The sequence below is a fragment of the Ixodes scapularis genome, unplaced genomic scaffold (genome assembly GCF_016920785.2).
Source record: "Ixodes scapularis isolate PalLabHiFi unplaced genomic scaffold, ASM1692078v2 PGA_scaffold11__112_contigs__length_91849675, whole genome shotgun sequence".
In the NCBI taxonomy this organism is placed as follows: domain Eukaryota; kingdom Metazoa; phylum Arthropoda; class Arachnida; order Ixodida; family Ixodidae; genus Ixodes; species Ixodes scapularis.
Genome location: NW_024609837.1, coordinates 29,809,072 through 29,825,852, shown reverse-complemented (window position 1 = coordinate 29,825,852; position 16,781 = coordinate 29,809,072). Strand labels below are relative to the sequence as shown.

Here is a 16,781-nt window from a genome sequence, read left to right as displayed (position 1 = left end):
CCCAGAAGATTATAGAAGATTAACCTGTCACTCAAAATTCTTACAAAAGCAGCTTCCCTCTCCTCCTTTTAATTGGTGTTCAAAAGTATGCCATGTAACACAAGCCGCGCTCAACGAGGCGATCGGCTTATCAGTACACTCACGTCTTTCACGGCGCTGGCGCCACCCGTGCTCTCCCCGGGATAAAAAACAAAATTGAAAAAAAAAAAAAAGAAGAAGAAGCTGTACATGCTTGATGACGTCGCGGACGTGCCGGGAGAAGAAATTTGGAGGAAGCGGAAATGCAGCCGGGCAGTGTTGTCTGGCCCGCACGTCTCATCCGAAACCAGCGGATTCGTGCTTGTCAAACTTTGACAGCGATTTTAATGAACTTCTAGGCGGAATTCCGTCGTAATATTTGCCATGGGGGTTTTGTAGATGATAACAAAGAGAACTGTATAGTTTTGCACTACTGGAAAAGAAGCGGAGTTGCCCTTTAAAATTGCTTAGGACGAGAGAACACACTGGCACACTAGCGCCATCTATGCGGTAACCCTGGAACTGCATTTCACAAGAGGGAAGGTTTTGCGGGATTTTCGATGTCAAATGTGCGTGATACCTATGAAAAAGGCCCGTTTATAACGTTCACAAAAGTTTTTAGAGCCAAGGAAGAACGGTTAGTGCGCGAGAGAAATAGAAAGTGTGCCGGACCGCCAAGTTTACACTGCTACCCAACAGATGGCACTAGTGTGCCCAGTTGTTATAAGGGTTATTAAGATGTTCCAGGCACCGTGTTCTAAGAGGCCGCAAGTGTGGGAACGGGGCTTTAATATATCTTACAAGACGACACACTGGCTCCATCTATTGGGTAGCAATGTAAACTTGGCGGTCCGGCATATTTTCTATTTCTCTCGCGCGTTATCCTTTCTTTCTTGGCTCGAAAAACTTTTGTCAACGCTATAAGCGAGCCTTTCTCATAGGTATTACGCACATTTGACCTCGGAAATCCCGCAAAACCTTCGCTCTTTGTGAAATGCAGTTCCAAGGTCACCGCATAGATGGCGCCAGCGTGCCGTGTGCTCTCTCGTCCCAAGAAATTTTAAGAGATTTCAACTTTCAACAGGTGTCGTCTCTATCGGGCGTACTCGGCTACAAGAGTGTGAACTGGCATTAAGAGGTTCAAAGGCACCCGGTTCTCAGAGGCCGCAAGTGTGCCGTTCACACTCTTGCGACCGAGAGAGACCAGACCGGTTTTTAAACCTTTTGCGACTTCTTGGGACCGGATGCGCTGCAGCGGAGCTGGTCCTAAGAGATCGCAAGAAGCTTAAAAACCGGTTTGGTCTCTCTCGGTCTTACTCGGTCGCAAGAGTGTGAACGGGCCTTTAAGCGCCGTTGACACACTTGCAACAGAGTAGGACGGACAGAGACAAGGCAGGTTTTAAGCCTCTTGCGACTTCTTAGGACCAGCTCCGCAGCAGCGCATCCGTTCCTAAGATGTCACAAGAGCCTTAAAAATTAGTCTGGTCTCTCTCGGTCGTACTCGGTTGCAAGTGTCTGAACGGCCCGTTACGTGATGTGTGCGAGCGAGTCGGACGAGTCCCGTTCCACGCGGGCGCCTTGGAACCCGCAGAAACATTACGGACCTTTTGAAAATTGTTCGCAAGAGCTTTCCTTAGCTGGGGGGCTCGTTCATTCGCGTTGAGCACGGATCGAGAAGGCCTGATTATAACGTCATCTTCAGCGGGTCCCCGACGATCACTGAGCGGCAAACAGACTTGGCGAGAGTCGCCGCAAAGACGCGTGCGTCCTGGCGTCCCCGCGTGCTAGCGTGACACGTTGTCGTGCGATTGACGTGCCCCTTCTTTCCTTCCCGATGTGTCAAAGACGTGTGTTTTGGAGCACTTGCTGGCCGTATAGCTGTGAGCGGCGCGATCTCCCCTTTCCAGGTCCGTGGGGCTCTGCAACTGCCTGGCCGAGCGCCTGTGCGGCTGGTGGCCGTCGACACCCCGGCGCTCGTGGCGCGAGCAGACTGTGAGCCGACCCTCGGAGTGCAGCACGATGACCGAGTCCCTGCAGCAGCAGCAGCGCTCCTCGACACGGCTCCAGCTCCGGCAGCACCGCCGCGGCACGCTGCTCCGGAGCACGGACTCGACCGACGCGCACGTCCGGAACTCGCACGTCTGACCCCCGGGACGGCCGGACGTCGGGTGGGTGGGGAGCACCTGACTTTACCCCCCTCCGTTTCACCCTAAACCAGTTGTCACACCGCTGATACACCCTGCGAGAGACAGCCAGCAGACACTGTCTGACGCGTCCTTCGTCCTTGCCCCATTGGTCATACAAATACTTGGAGGACGCTTAAGCTTCGCCTTTAAGGGTGGAACACGATAACGTTATCACTTTCTCGTTCGCCGTTCAAGCGTGCAAGCGTGCCTTGCGTGGCTTAGTCAGTAGCGTGTCTGACTCGCAACCGAAGGGTCGTGGATTCGAATCCCGCCTAAAACGCTTCAATTTTTTTTTTAAGGCAAATGAATTACGTCAAGAAGTGAGATCATTTGAGACATGCGGTGACCTTTCATGCGCATTACATGTCACGTTTTAATCCCTTTCGTTTCCACGCGTGACGTCACGTTTCACGTGAGCGTCATGGGTTGTTTTAAAATTCCCGCGCGATGTCATCTTGTGTGACGTCATGACCCTATCGACCAATCAGGATTTTCCCGTCACAATGCCACCGACGGCGACGCCGACCTTTCTGCGACACAAAACATTCACGTTTTAAAAAATGTCCTCAGACATGTTCTAAGCGCACTTACGTATGAAGCAGACAAAGCAGCATGAGGGGTGTCTGCAGATAAATCTTCCATCATGTCCGCGGAGAAACTCCGTGTCTCTTGTATGATGTGTGACCAGTGAGACTCCGGCTTAAGTATAAGACCACAGCCGACGGCATATGATCCGATGGATTCAAGCAGGCAGCGCCAAACGTGTGTCGTCAATGCGTTCGTCGTCTTTCTTACGTCTGCTATCCCTGCCTAAACCAATCGTGCACATCGAATGTCCCACTATTGTGCGCTTTATTTCTGTGCGCGAGTGGTTAGTCGGTCGTAGCGTACGCAGCTGCTGCCGGACTTCATGTGAAACTTTTTTCCTGCAATCTAAGAAACCTGAAGCGTCTACTTTCCCGCAAAGCATTCGAAACAGCCAATCGCTGCGCTCCACGGAGGAAGCTCGGTCAGTGACAAGGCTGATATCTGTAGACCTAAAAAAAAAAAAAAAAAAGTATTCGATGCGACCTGAGCATGGCGTTTCAACGTGCTGTATAGTCAGGGCGCAAACTTTTTTTTTTTTTATGCGTTACCATTAGAACGTTTGTTTTGACGAAAACTCGGCGGTGTCTTTCGTTTGTCAGCGCCGGGGAAAGAGGGAGAAGGAAGGGGAGAGGGTGACGCGTGCGACGTTCCCATTGGTCCGAAGCGCTGACGTGAGCACGTGTCAACCTCTCCCTCTCTCCCTGGCGCTGACAAACTGACAGACAACGCCGGGTTCCCTCGAAACGTGCGCTTTCGTTCTCGTCGAAGTCGCGCTCACAGCAAGTGCGAGGCCAAAGAGGACGCGCTGCGTCGCGGTTGAATGCGGCCGTGCTCAGTTGCCTCCTCTGCCGTCACCGGTTATTCTTCGCTCTGGGTTTCCGTAGTGGCGGTGCGTGGGTATGATGGGTGTGTGTAATTAAAACGATGGATGCGGTCCCCCCCACTAGTGATGCAGGTGCGGTTCCTTCCATGAGTCGTATGGATGAGGTTTTTTCCACGGATGACTGTATCCAAGGGGGTCGATGTACTTTTACGGGCAAAACAGAAAATGTATGAAAAAAATTAAAGGAAGATCCATCGGCGGATTCTTGAAGAATTCTTTAGCATGACCCTTGGGAAACGCTAACACTGACCCCGTAACGAATCTAAAAAGAAGCAGCAAAATATAGAGGAATCAAAAGAGAAAGCCAAAACAGAAAAGTGGAGGCGTCAGTGTTAGCGTTTCCCAAAGGGAGACGTATGTGGCGTTTCTCAAAAGTCATGCTAACGCATTCTCTAAGAATCCACCAATGGGTCCTTCTGTGTTTTGTTTTTTTTAATTTGTGTTTATATTACAAGCCTCGTCATTCGCTGTGCTTCCTCCGTGCAGCACAGCGATTGGCTCTACCACCTGCTTTGCAGGAAAGTAAACGCTCCAGACTTTTTTAGAGTGTGCGTCAGCGTTGAGCTGGCACACGGCTCCCAGTTGAACGTTGAAGTAGCACTAGAATCCAGCCTGCGCCCTCAGAATAGATAATTCTAATCGTTATCTAATCCGGGGTGCCTATTTGACCCGCCACTCAGGTCTCCCGAAGGACACAACGGAACGCTCACGTGACGACGGACGCCCTCCGCGATTGGACAGAGTGCCGCGTGACTCGTCGGAGCAGAAAGCAGCGTCGTCGACGGAAGCGACACGGAGCGGTGGGTGACCGAACGTCCGTCGCTCGGCGGCGGCACTCGACGGATGGATGGATGGATGTTAACGGCTGTACCCTTGATAACGGGCGGAAGCTCGCGCCACCTAGCCCAGTAACAGACTGCTCGGACTTCCCATCGTTGGCACCCCGAGCAAACTTCTCACCCTCGACCCGTCCAGCCAGCCCGTCCCCAACGGTGTGCCCTCCTTCAGAAGGCCTCCTAGACATCGAGGCCTTCTACGTCACCTGCCGAAGGCCCGAAGGGAGCGAAACAGAGACTGTAAACGTGCACTGCCTCAGTGTTCGGTTTGGGGTCGTGTTTGGTAAAGCCGCAGTCCCACTGCTTACACGTCATACAAAGGAGGCTGACTTTCTCTGCAGACGCGATGAAAGAAATATATCAAGCAGGTTCGAATTAAGCGGGTTTACTTTATATGCGAATTAAGCGAATTCGCTTTGTACATGCTTGCAACATGTACGCAGAGAGTTTTTGTAGGGCCACTATGACAGGGCCGTCAAACAAAAACAAAAGAAGAAAAACACGCCTCAAACAGTGTTTGCCGAAAGTGTCTACAGTGTTGTCTACGGTAAGCGAAAACACGACTCTCAGCCGAATGCTGATGCCCCACTCGTGTCCAATTCGTCGCCCGCGTTGGCCTCTTGTGGGTGACGTCAGAACTCCAGCTGTATGGCCTTGTTCAAGAGGAGCTGCTGAGAAGGCGCCCCTCGTCCCTCTCCTGCTGACCGCCTCGAGGCTCCTGGAATGCGAGATCCCTCTGCTGTGTTCTCCGTTACTTCGTGAATGTCACGTGTGGGATATTCGTTAACTAAAAATTGTATTTTCATGTGTCCCGGTTTGTGTCCCGGTATTTTTGTGTGTCCCGGTCGAAGGCAACGGCCACACCGGCCGTTGCCTTCAACTATCTATTTGGGGAGGATGAGTGAATAGATGGGTGGACGGATGGTTGGGTGGATACCGTTGTTACGTGCCTACGGCTGAATAGTCTTAATCTGGCGGCGGCTCGCGCCACCTGGAGGAGATCCGACCTTTACGTCGCATGCGGCCATGGTGAGAACTAAACCTACAGGAACAGCTAGAGCCACCAAACAAGAACGTGTCGGCACTCCATCCCGCAACAATATTGTAGGCGCCGCCGTTTTGTGTCTAGTGGTTGGCGGGCGCCAATGTCGATAGATTATTTTCAAAACTGCAACTCGCTTAACATTAGAGTCGGTATCGAGAAGCTCGGTCGGCCTGATTTATCTCCGTAATAATTTAGGGGTTCCAGGTTGCGAATGGAATACATTCGGGGATGGGATTCTCGTAATGAATGACGAATAGGCCGTTTGACACATGCACGACCGAACATTGAGTCGAGACAATAATAAGCACAATAAAACAACAGGCACTGGATAAGTAACACACCGTAAACGTTCGAACATGTGCGAAGTCTGCGCAGACGCACTGAATCGCGAAAGGAATTACAATAATAAGAAGGAACGCTATAGCTTACGAAGGCACCGGTACTAGTCTTCCTGCGCGCTGGATGTCTTGGGTGCTTGAGCGTTGGAGTTGCTGACGCGCTGCGGGGCGCGGTTCAAGCCGGTTGCGAGTGCAGTACGGTGTAGACGCCGACCGTTCGGGGTGTCGTGTTGAGGGGAAGGCCGTGCCTTGACAGGTGCCCCGGGAACAGGGGGGAGAATCAAAATTAGGATAATTTATATCATGATTTGAATTGTGATTTGAATCAGACCAGTTTTACTACGATGATTGAAATGAAACCTTTCTTGCAAAAAAATCGCCAAGTTTTTTTTTTTGTGTTTCTTCTTCCAAAGTGTATGTTATTTCGATTCTTTCTACATGCATTTGTTTCGTACCGAATTCAAAGAATCATCAAGCAGGAGAGATTGATATCAAAATGGTGCACAAGAAAACAGCCCTCTGAGCGAGTGCTCCTCTGAGCTCCTCTGAGTGCTCCTCTGAGCAAATCGGAGCAATGAGATTTATTTTTTATTTCTACCTTCCAAATCTTTCGTCAGTTAGGTAACAACCTATTGCAAGCAAATCAGAACGTGGAAAAAGTAAATGAAGCTTTCTAGCTACTTGGAAATTTTTTTTTCTTACTTTATTATGGCGGTAATAATAAAAAGTTGTTAATGAAAGATTCTATTTACAGTAATTTTTTACCACTTTATTTGTTATCAGTGATTGGACGGACTGATGAGTCGATTTTCAATGTGTAGCAATACACGTAGTGATAAAGAGTCACTATCCTCTAGCTACAATTATTTAAATAAAATTATTCTGATTTTAAAATAAAAATAAATTGACTTATTTTTTATTATTTTATTACCTTACTTGGGGAACACACATACTCCGGCATAACGCGGAGGCTTGGGACTGATTAAGGCCGAAGGCCAGGGTCGGCTTGCTAGAAACAGCGTATTAGCTGAGACTGGGTGAAATGAAGCACTGCAGAGGCTGGGGCGAGCGAGCGTCTTGAGACGCAGCTTGAGTCCAGCCATAGCCTCCTATATACTGACCACGGTGATACTGACAAAGCCTGGCAGATCGTCAAGAGAAGCGGCCGCCGAGATGAAAAAGGGGGAGCCGCAGACAGCGGATGAAAGGAGAGCCACGTGACTGGCGCCCCGCTGCGGCGAGACGCGAAGACCGGAAACCGTGTTTCGGGTCCTCGCCGCTGCAAAAGCTGTGCACTGACGTCCAGCTTCCCCGAGAAATGGCTCTTTGATGCTCTGTGCTACCAGCTCCTCGCCCTCCAAATCTGCGACCGGGCACTCTATGGCTCCGTCGCCGAACTGCCAGGCTTTGTGAGTAAAAGGGAGGAGGCTATGGGCCCAGCTCAGTTCGTGCGCTGGCTTTGGCGGTGCTTTCTTTCCTCCAGTCTGACCTGAGACGCTGTTTCTAGCCAGCCAGCCCAGGTCAGGGGGAAGTCCGGAGAGCTCGGGTCTGTCATCCGAAGGCTTCCACTTCCGCACCCTGCGTGCGCCTCCAGCGTGGTCTCGCGTTCCAAACAACATCGAGCGGATTCTCTCTCTCTATCTCTCGTTGTCTTCGCCCTCGCACGCGCACAACAGAACGTGCGTGGCGCTTGTCCATTCCAAGCCGCACGACCACCGCGCGCATCACAATCTCTCTCGAAGACTGTTTTGATCGTTTTAACCACTGATTTCTATGAATGTTTGCTGGATCGCGTATTCCCAGCCCTGCCTATGCACAGGAATGTGGCCACGGTCGGCCATCTTTTCGGTAAAGTTATATTATCTCTAGCCATCGTAGTAATATGGCGGACAGCGCTGTGCCGGCAGACTACCATAAAAATAGCCGAGCGTCTAGTACACTGTACTGTGGATGATGTTTCGTGCTTGATTGAAGTCGCTGAAGCAGATTCTTTAAACTGGTCGCGACAGAAGGAGGTCGACTATGCCGCCATGTTGTGCGGCGTGCTGATCAAATCGCCGAGATCACGTAATGACAAGAACTCATCATCGGTAAGTATTCAGTGTTTTGTAAATATCCTCGCGCAGGGATACGTTTGGGGAAAAATATTTATTTGTTCCCAAGATTTCCACAAAGTCGCATCGCGATCCTTCAGATGTGGGTGGAGAACGTGTACTCTGTCTAACGGGCGGTTGATTGCGCCACCACACTGCTATGGTGTGGCTAGAGATATTATAACTCTACCAAAAATGTGGCCGACCGTGGCCGCATTCGGGGAATGGGAAAGCACGATCCAGCAAATAGTCATAGATATCAGCGGCTTTAACCAGAGCCGTGTATAAAGAGAGTTTGGTCAATGTGAGGCGCGGGCAGAACTAGGTTGTGCACCAGACGCAGAAAGCGGGCTTGACGTGCTCTCTTGACCAACCAGAAGCCGGAAAAAAAATCCCCTAATGGTGGAAGCGAGAAACAGTTTTAATCATATGTACATGGTTTTAATGAGCGCGTAAGAGTTGAACGTAGTAACCCTTCATGATTGAAAATAGTGCGCACGTGGTGTTTGGATTATGATCATGCAGGAAGATGTGAGAAACGAGTGCGCCGCTCAGCTCTGTTCTGCTCCGATAGAGTGTGACCGCCCGGACGGCACATTCGCGGCCTTTGGCGCCTGGCGTGCGGATTATGCCGATCGTTCCGCTAGTCGCATTCTTCCACCATGGTTTAGGATGACCGCGTGATCGAAACATCACGTGCACCCTATTTTCAGTCACCGAGAGTTACTTCGACGAGCTTGTTAATTTCGTTTCTCGCAACCACCGCCAGGGTAATATTTGCGGCTTCTGGTTGGCCACATTCAGGTTTGTGAAGGCGCCCTAAAACACGCCCAGTCCGCATTCGGTTAATGGCGCCTCCTTATTTGCCTCTTATACTTCCCGATGAACAGCCAAACTCTCTTTATATACGGCTCTGGTTTTAACCCTTATGGAGGACGCGAAAGCCGTTTTCGGGGATTTCAGACAAAACTTCGTGATTCAGCGCAGAGATTGCCGTGGCTAGGTTGCACGGCCGAGTCTCTGCCCGGCTGCACGAATGCCAGAACCCTGAAGTCCACACGTGGGGCACCACCACCTCAAAACCAAGGCCTACTTATGACGTCGTTGCTAGTGGATCCCAGACCCACCCCCTAGCGGAAAACACGCTGAAACTTGATGATTGTCACCGCAAGGCGGCATACCCGTCCGTCTTGGTGTTGTCGCGTGGCAGCATCTCGCTCCTTGATAAGAGCGGCGCTGGCGGCGATGCCGACGCCACCTATAGATGGCGCTGCGAGGATCCACTAGTGACGGCGTTTAGGCATGAAAGGCGCAGCCCTTGTACTCTAGGTGTTACTGACTGTGTTCCTGTCAAGAGCTGAAGTCCCGGTGTCTTTCTCGGACACTAACGGCTCTTCCAAGTGCGCTGGAGGAGCGCGTGAATTCCCGCCACGCGCGTGTCGCCGAGGCACTCTGAGAGCGAGGGAGGCCCAAGAGGCCTTCCAAGTTGGGGGAAGCTGAACGAGACCTAGTTTCCCTCGGCTGAAGACGGCGCATCCATTAGGCGCGCTCCTTGAGACTGGAAAGCCTGCGGGTGGATCGCATTACGCGCGACATCTTATACAGAGCTCGCGTACGACGCTCCATTACCCACATTAAACGCACCGACTGTTTCCGCTTTTGTTTTCGGTCGATACGCTGCCTTCGAAAGTGGCGTGTCTTATTACCCGGAAATATTGTTGCCCGCTCTAGAGTTAGAATTACAAAAGAAATACGCGTTAAATGCTGCCTAGACCAAAAAAAAAAAAAAGGAAGTACTTTTATGAAAAGAAACGATTTGGAACAATACAAAAACACCACAAAGAAATTTCCTTCCAACAAAATTATCGCAAAAAAGGTTTTAAAAACTCGAAATTTTGATATTTCCTACCAACCAATTCACCACTGTAAAGTGCGTGGCTTCATATTTTCTCGCTTGGTGATTGTTTAGGCGGTGACCTTAACGTCTCACACGTCTACCTGATTGGTGGTGGGGCGATAATGAGGTGAGTCTGCATTTATTCAGCTGATCATCAAATGCCCGCATATGCTTTCTTATTGCGAGGTTATTTAGAAAGAAAGGGCAGCTCATGTCCCCTGCTTATTTAAAAATCCATAGCTTACTCCTCCGAAATTAGAACCCTGCACTCGCCTTTTTCGTCCGTTCAGCAAGAGATTGAAACGGGTCTTCACGTGCATTTCCTTTCTTGGGCGTATCGACTCGGCGCATTCGCAGTCACTTCCAGTGCCTTCCGTGTTCCCGCCTAACGGACGCTGCAAATGCGCTTGTAAGCGAATCAATAAACTAAGAAATTCGTATCCCAGCTTGTATAGCCGTCAAAACGATACATTACGCACTCGCTCGAAACCCTGCAGAGAACGTGCCGTACGAGTTCCTACACGTGTGACAAAAATGAACACAAACGCGAGCCACATATATTAATGTGAACCTGTGTATGCACGTATCCGACGCTTGTCACCAGGTCGATACAACTGCCTTGTAAGTTGTAACTAAGCGTGGACGCACGCATGCGCCTAACATCCCGCAAAAAAAAAAAAAATGCGTATGCTTTGAAAGCGTTTCACAGCCTAGCGAACAAATCTTAATAGTCAATGCGTACAAACAGATTTTTTTTTTTTTTTTGGAGGGGGGGGGGGGGGGGAGAGAGCTCTGATTTAATTACCACCTAGAGTTGTGACGTCATCACAGTGAAATGGCGCGAAGACGCCGTTTGGACAGGGGTGCTCGTTCGTGGGTCTTGATTATTCTATGCTCGTTTCCCTTAATGTGTGAGCGCAGTCAACGCGGCGATCCTATAGGGATCATGGAGCTAATAAATGCATCGTCATGGCGCTTGTTTCTTTGTTATATTTATGGGCTTGATTTTACCGGTTATACCAATCACGTATAAAGAAGAAAGCGCAGCGTGAATCACAGCGGCGTTCAGTGTGCGTGATTGGTCTCGTCGGCGATGGCAAACGTGCAAAGACGATCGAGGGCCGTGACGGAGCACTTTTGGCGCTGATGAAATGGAGCATAGCGTATAGGACAATAGACATATCTTATCGAGCGTTCGTCGCACGCCTGAAGCCGCCATAACTTTAGCTCACAGGAGGCAGACGGCAGTGCAAGAGAGTGCTCGTTCCGTCTCTACACGCGCAGAGCACCTGCGAGGATATCGCAAGTGCAAAAAGACAAAAGTTCCCTCGATGCATTGCGGTAGCAGTGGCGTAGTCAAACTGGTTGGTGAGATAGGTTTGGATAGGTCTATTGGAAACATGGCGCCCCCCCCCCCCCCCGGCGCCCCCCCCCCCCCCCTTCCCCCCCCCCCCCCTAGCAACGTTACCACCCTGGTTCCCCATGAGTGCAAACACGTGCGGCGAGCGCGTGAACACATCTTTGACAAGCTTGTAATGGCACGAGCTTTCTTTTCGCACAAGCTGAGAAATGGCGGTGTCTAGTTACCCCGCTTGCAATTATGTACAGTCGCCGGCCATATGAGCTCCCCCGGCCGAACGCCGACCGGAGCAGCGAAAATCCCGCATGCGGCGCGTCGTTGCGTTGTGACGTTCTGGTGGGAGTCGGGCTATTGGGACTAAACCATTCCACTGTCAAATGGGTGAACGCAGGAAGTTTAATAGCATTCCGCGTTTTGGAACGTGAATCTGAAGCACGGGCGATTACAATCCCGCTTTTGGTTGTAGGTAAACGCTGACGGCTTATCGAAGTTCTTCACTGCATAATATCTCTGACCTGTTTTATGCTACTTTTTTTATTTGCGAAACTGGTTTGTCATTTTAAATGGTTCCTACCCGAAGAGTAATCTACGCACAAGCCCCCCCCCCCCCCCCTTTTCTTACAATCCTTCTTAAACCTAGACTAGACAATGAAAAGCGATTTTGAACTAATTTATTTAATATATAACGATATGCTATAGATAACAAAAAAAATGATTTGTGTCGAAGCAGAATAAAGATTCAGGCACTTCTCACGCACGCGTTTTATCGAGGAAACTCTGTTGTCCTGCAGTCAGCAGCGTGTTGCTTCGCCATGGGTAATTCTCTACACGATGACTTTGCAGATGACTTCCTGGTCGGCCACTTCTCGCTTGCCGAGGGATCATTGTTGTCACGCCTAATATCATATCAAACATAGGGTTTTTACATTTGTCAGCATCGATCGAACACTGCCGCTTTATCTACGCCTTAATCAAGCTCTATTTTATCAGCAGTTATAACATCATCTCCGAACACTTGGGGCCAACACCCGAAGACGGCAATTCTAATCGGCCACGTTTTTGTGATTCACACGTCGAAAGGCTAGAATCCTGATAAAAGCTATGCGTCCACCCCTTTGATAACGCAATGGTTTGGTCCCAATAGCCCGGCTCCCAAAACGCGGCAACGCTTGACACGCCGCGTGCGGGATTTTCGCTGATGCGGGCGGCGTTCGGTCGGGGGAGCTTATACGGCCGGCGACTGTATATGCATAGCGTTGAGTCGGCGCAGGAATCGCACCCCACTGGGTGGTTGGTCGCAAGATCTCTCTCTACAAGTTGTGTAGCGACGTTCTCGCCGCCCTGCTGTGTCCAGACCTGTACGGAAGTCAAATACTCTACTCGGCTAAAGGCCACTTCGCACAACCCCGATTTTTTTTTTTTACGTCACGGTACGCTACGGAAGCCTTTGTCTTTTTACGTCGAAAGTCACCGGAACATCCGTGCTTAGCATGAAGCTTGGAATTCAATTAAGAGAATTCCCGAAGTCTTTAACGTCAGGGATTGGTTCTAAATTGCGGTATTTGCGCAAGGTACAAAAATCGTTGCATCGCCCCTTTAAAAATCGGTTGGTCGCAGTCAAACGCACGTGTGCAAGGGCCTTAAAAGTGTCTTGCAAATAAACGGGTCACTTTTCTTTGAGTGTACTTTGTACTCTACTCAAATACTTTCCAGAGTTGAGTATTTGCACTGAAGTAGGTCACTTTTTAACCTGATAGTCAGTAACTTAACACGAATATATATATGCATATATTTTATATTGTGCTCGACTGGCTCGTGCCAAAGAAACGTGTTGCCGGAAAGCCACAGGAAACTGACCCGCAATTCATATCTCTTCACCGGCTGCCAAGCGAGGCGTCTCTAGGAAGCGATATCGACGCCGGTCGCCCGACACCGATGGTGCGGGCGGTTTACCCGGTCGCTTTCCCCTGTGTCCTTTCGAGAGCGGTCGTCTGTTTATGCGGGTCAATTGCGAATGACAAATTACTACCGCGGGGTCAAACGAATAAAATATATATATAAGCTGCATCGCGCTCAATCCGTTAAAATGGTGTCATTCGTTGACGCAGCGTAGCAATGTGCCAAACGCAGCTGCCAGCGGGCTGTCCCAATTTAGTGATCACCAATATCGACCGAGCAGCGCATTCTAAAAAAATCTCGTATAGTTGGGCAACGAGCCGATATCAGCCCTCCGATTGGCGCGTTTGCACGGGCGTCACATCGCCTATGTTTACGGGGGAGGGGGGATTGCGATGTTGTTAAACAAGCTTTAGTGATTCAAAACCTAGCCTTTACTCGGCTCCCAGATTTGCTACTCGATAAGCATAACGAAAATCGAAGATGGGCAAAGGCTAGCGCGTGGATCACCGAGGCTTGTTTACCTATAAGCTACGTGCCTCCCCTCTTTGCCTTCTTCCGTATATCAGCCGACGCGACGTCTTTAAAATTACACCAACCAGAGTGCCGAAATTGACCTATTGTCTTCCTCCTCGAGCTTTTTCTAACAGGCGTTCCGGACGCCTTCCGGGCGACAATCGCATTTGCAGCTTTCGCCGCTTGGTGTCGCCTTGAGACGAAAAACGATCCATCGCTGGAGCACATCACCCACGCGTCCACGCCGACTTTTGAGCAGGGCAGTATGAGTAGCTGGTTAGTTATCTCAAATCTACACTGCATTGCCAGTCTCATGGGTAACGTCGCCATAACATCGGTTAGAGCATCATATAATAATACATAATAATAATAATAACTTTATTTCTATCAAATCAGGGGGACCCAAAGGAAAAAAAGCTACATTAGGCAGCTTGACTGGTTTCTAAAGCGCCAGACATACAGGCGTAAAAATTGTTCGCGATCCGACGTGCGAACTGTAGCAACGGCGATCGGACAAGACAGTTTTAACCGCACTGGAGCTTCGGATGGGATCCGTCCGGCTCCGACATGCGACTGAAACTCCCCAGGTGTTTGCCGCACGGATACCCACGCGTCCGAAGCGTGTATCTCAAACTGTCATGTGCGTCGAGTCGGGGAGCAGCCATTTTTCCCACGGTTCGCAGGTCGGATCGGACAGTTTTGACGCGCATTTGTCTCGAGCTTAAGCACCAACGTCTGCTTCTTGGAGCACCCACAACCGTCTCCCATTCGAATGACGCAATCGCGAGACACCTCGCTGTCCTTCAATTTAATTTTTTACGAGATTTTGACGTTTTCTTTACTGTTCACAACCGGCCGTAATTTCCTTCTGCGTCCAGCGAACTTGAACCCATCGCCTTCGGTCGGACCACGTCCCACCAGGGGCCCACGCTTCCTTTCTCCTCTAGGGTCCTCCACGACCGCCCCGGGAAACCCAAGGAGTGTCGACGACACTTTCTGCGGTAAAATATCGCAGCCAGCAATAGCAGCTGTCCAGCGTTGGGGCCAGAGCTGCCTCCTTAAACATCGCTTGCACTCGGATCATATTTCGCTTTCACTCGAAGTCCGATTGCAGCCTAGGCTACGGTCCGACGGAGGCGCCAAGAGTGCATTGTCACGACGCTCGTCGTCTGTGCACTTGCTATCACCCGCTAAAACAACCGCAAAGAAAAGAAAAACAGGATCACGGCGCGTGCTCTTTGAGTGATTGGTTCGGTTATTCGTTCGCTCCTCCCCACGCGCCTTCCGCTCGCATGCGAGCAAGCAAGCAAGCAGAGGTGCGCGAGCAGATGGCACATGCCAAAACGAAACAAACACTCGTCTGCTTTGGAACTTATCTTTTTTATCGAGGAGAAAAATGGACTGAACTTGCATCATGGTTCGTGTATTTCGTTAATGCCATTCTTTATCGGCTGTCATCCTGCTCGTCGCCTGCAACCTCTCATAAATGACGTTATCGGCGTTTTCGCGTTCACCACGCCACCTGCAACGGAGCTTGCAAACCAGGATGCAGACGAGCCAAAACAAAATGCACGGCCGCCCTTTTGCTATATTTTTTTTTTCTTTTCTTTTACTTTCTCTGGTTATGACTCGAACTATTAAAACATAAGTATCAAACCCTTTGCGGAACGACGTCCGCGTGACCAGTTTCAGCTACGCACGTTTGGACTTCGAATTTTGCGAGGCTGCTGCTGGTCCTTACGGCCGCACCCTGCAGTATTTCACCGGAACCGATGACTCCAAGCTTTCACCGCGCTTTTGAAGCGCACCTGGAAGTTGTCACTCGCAAGTGATAACGTGGTGATGATAAAAAGTACCGTCACGGCACTCATTGGTCACGAACGCGAATCCAAATACCCGTCGACGGACTGATTGTTGACGAGCGCATACGTTCGAGTGACTCGGTGACCTTGTCCAATGACTGAGGTGAGTTCGGCCAAACATTTGATTCGGCTGACGGGATTTGGCACCGCGGATGCGTCACAGTCAAGAACGTATAAATACCCCAGGGCCCAGCATGAACGTCATGCTCAGCGACTGCGGAAAAAAAACTCAATCCCAGACAGTCTTGCGCACCGACGCTGCCCTCATCGTCTGCTCACCGCTCGGTCGGCCACGTTAGGCTTAGTCTACGTCTGCTCCGCGATGGTAATCTGCGTCGTCTGCCCGCTGTCACGGCTGGCTTTCGGTACGTTCGGAGCACCAAAATAAATTTTGATGCGCACGCGAAGTCACAGCACGACCAAAGGCAGCGAACGCCGGCCGGAAGTCGAGCTTCTGCGGCTTTCTCAACCTGGTGCTGTTCTCAGCGTTCGCGCGCCTACGCTACCTGATGTGCTCGCTTTCCAAAGCTGCGTTATGATTTCTTTCTCTAGAAGACGCTCCCAGCGTGCTGTCCAGAGCGTCCGCCACACGCCGAAAAAGCAGCGAGCTTTCGATGAAAATAAGGTAAGAATTAGTCCACTATATTTTCAAATTTTCGTACCGAAAAGCAGGCTTCTGGCTTTCTATCCTCGTGTACTAGTCCTGTCTTGGCCTACTAAACGATATGCGATTTGTAAAATCCCAATCTAAAAGCATTTATCTCAGCCGAAAATGCATTTTATTGTCCCTTTTAAGTCAGGACACTGCCGACGCAACGAGCTTCGGGACCAGTCGAACTGTCTCAAAAGTGTGAATCACCGGGCATTTCCTGTACACGATTGGTTCAGAAATGAGAGTACACGTACCGAAACATGACGAAAATCATGTTGGTACGTTTTTCACGCTGTATACGATTGGTCTTATCAGCTCGTAATGTTGGCTGCATATGGACTTAAGGTTAAACGAATTATGATTATACTTCGCCCTAAAGTACACTGGTTCCTGGGAAAGTAGCGCCGAGCTCACCATATATTCGCCATTCTTGTTCCCGGAATGGGCAGCTTCTTCATGACCTCCAATCTTGGTGAGACGGTTTACGGGGGGGGGGGGGGGGGGGGGGGGGGGGGGGGGAAGGGGAAGGGGGGGGGGAAGGGGAGGAGGGCTTTTTCTCGGAATTTTTTTTTACACTGGCAATTATGAGTAGTTTATTTTAGGGGGTACAT

General features: G+C 50.3%; 1 protein-coding gene across 2 annotated transcripts in view; it reads left to right on the top strand.

Annotated features, from left to right (window-relative positions):
• Nucleotides 1–5,353, top strand: part of LOC8025057 (cardioacceleratory peptide receptor) — a 222,653-nt gene extending 217,300 nt beyond the window's left edge. Inside the window, exons 8-9 of one of the 2 annotated variants that reach the window (XM_029993681.3) lie at nt 1,926–2,186; nt 4,356–5,353. In XM_029993681.3, coding sequence (XP_029849541.2) covers nt 1,926–2,186; nt 4,356–4,916 — 822 coding nt within the window. In that variant the 3' untranslated portion in view covers nt 4,917–5,353. The remainder of the gene's footprint in view (nt 1–1,925; nt 2,187–4,355) is intronic. The other variant, XM_029993682.3, reaches the window with a different exon arrangement.
• The last annotated feature ends 11,428 nt before the right edge of the window (nt 5,354–16,781 follow it).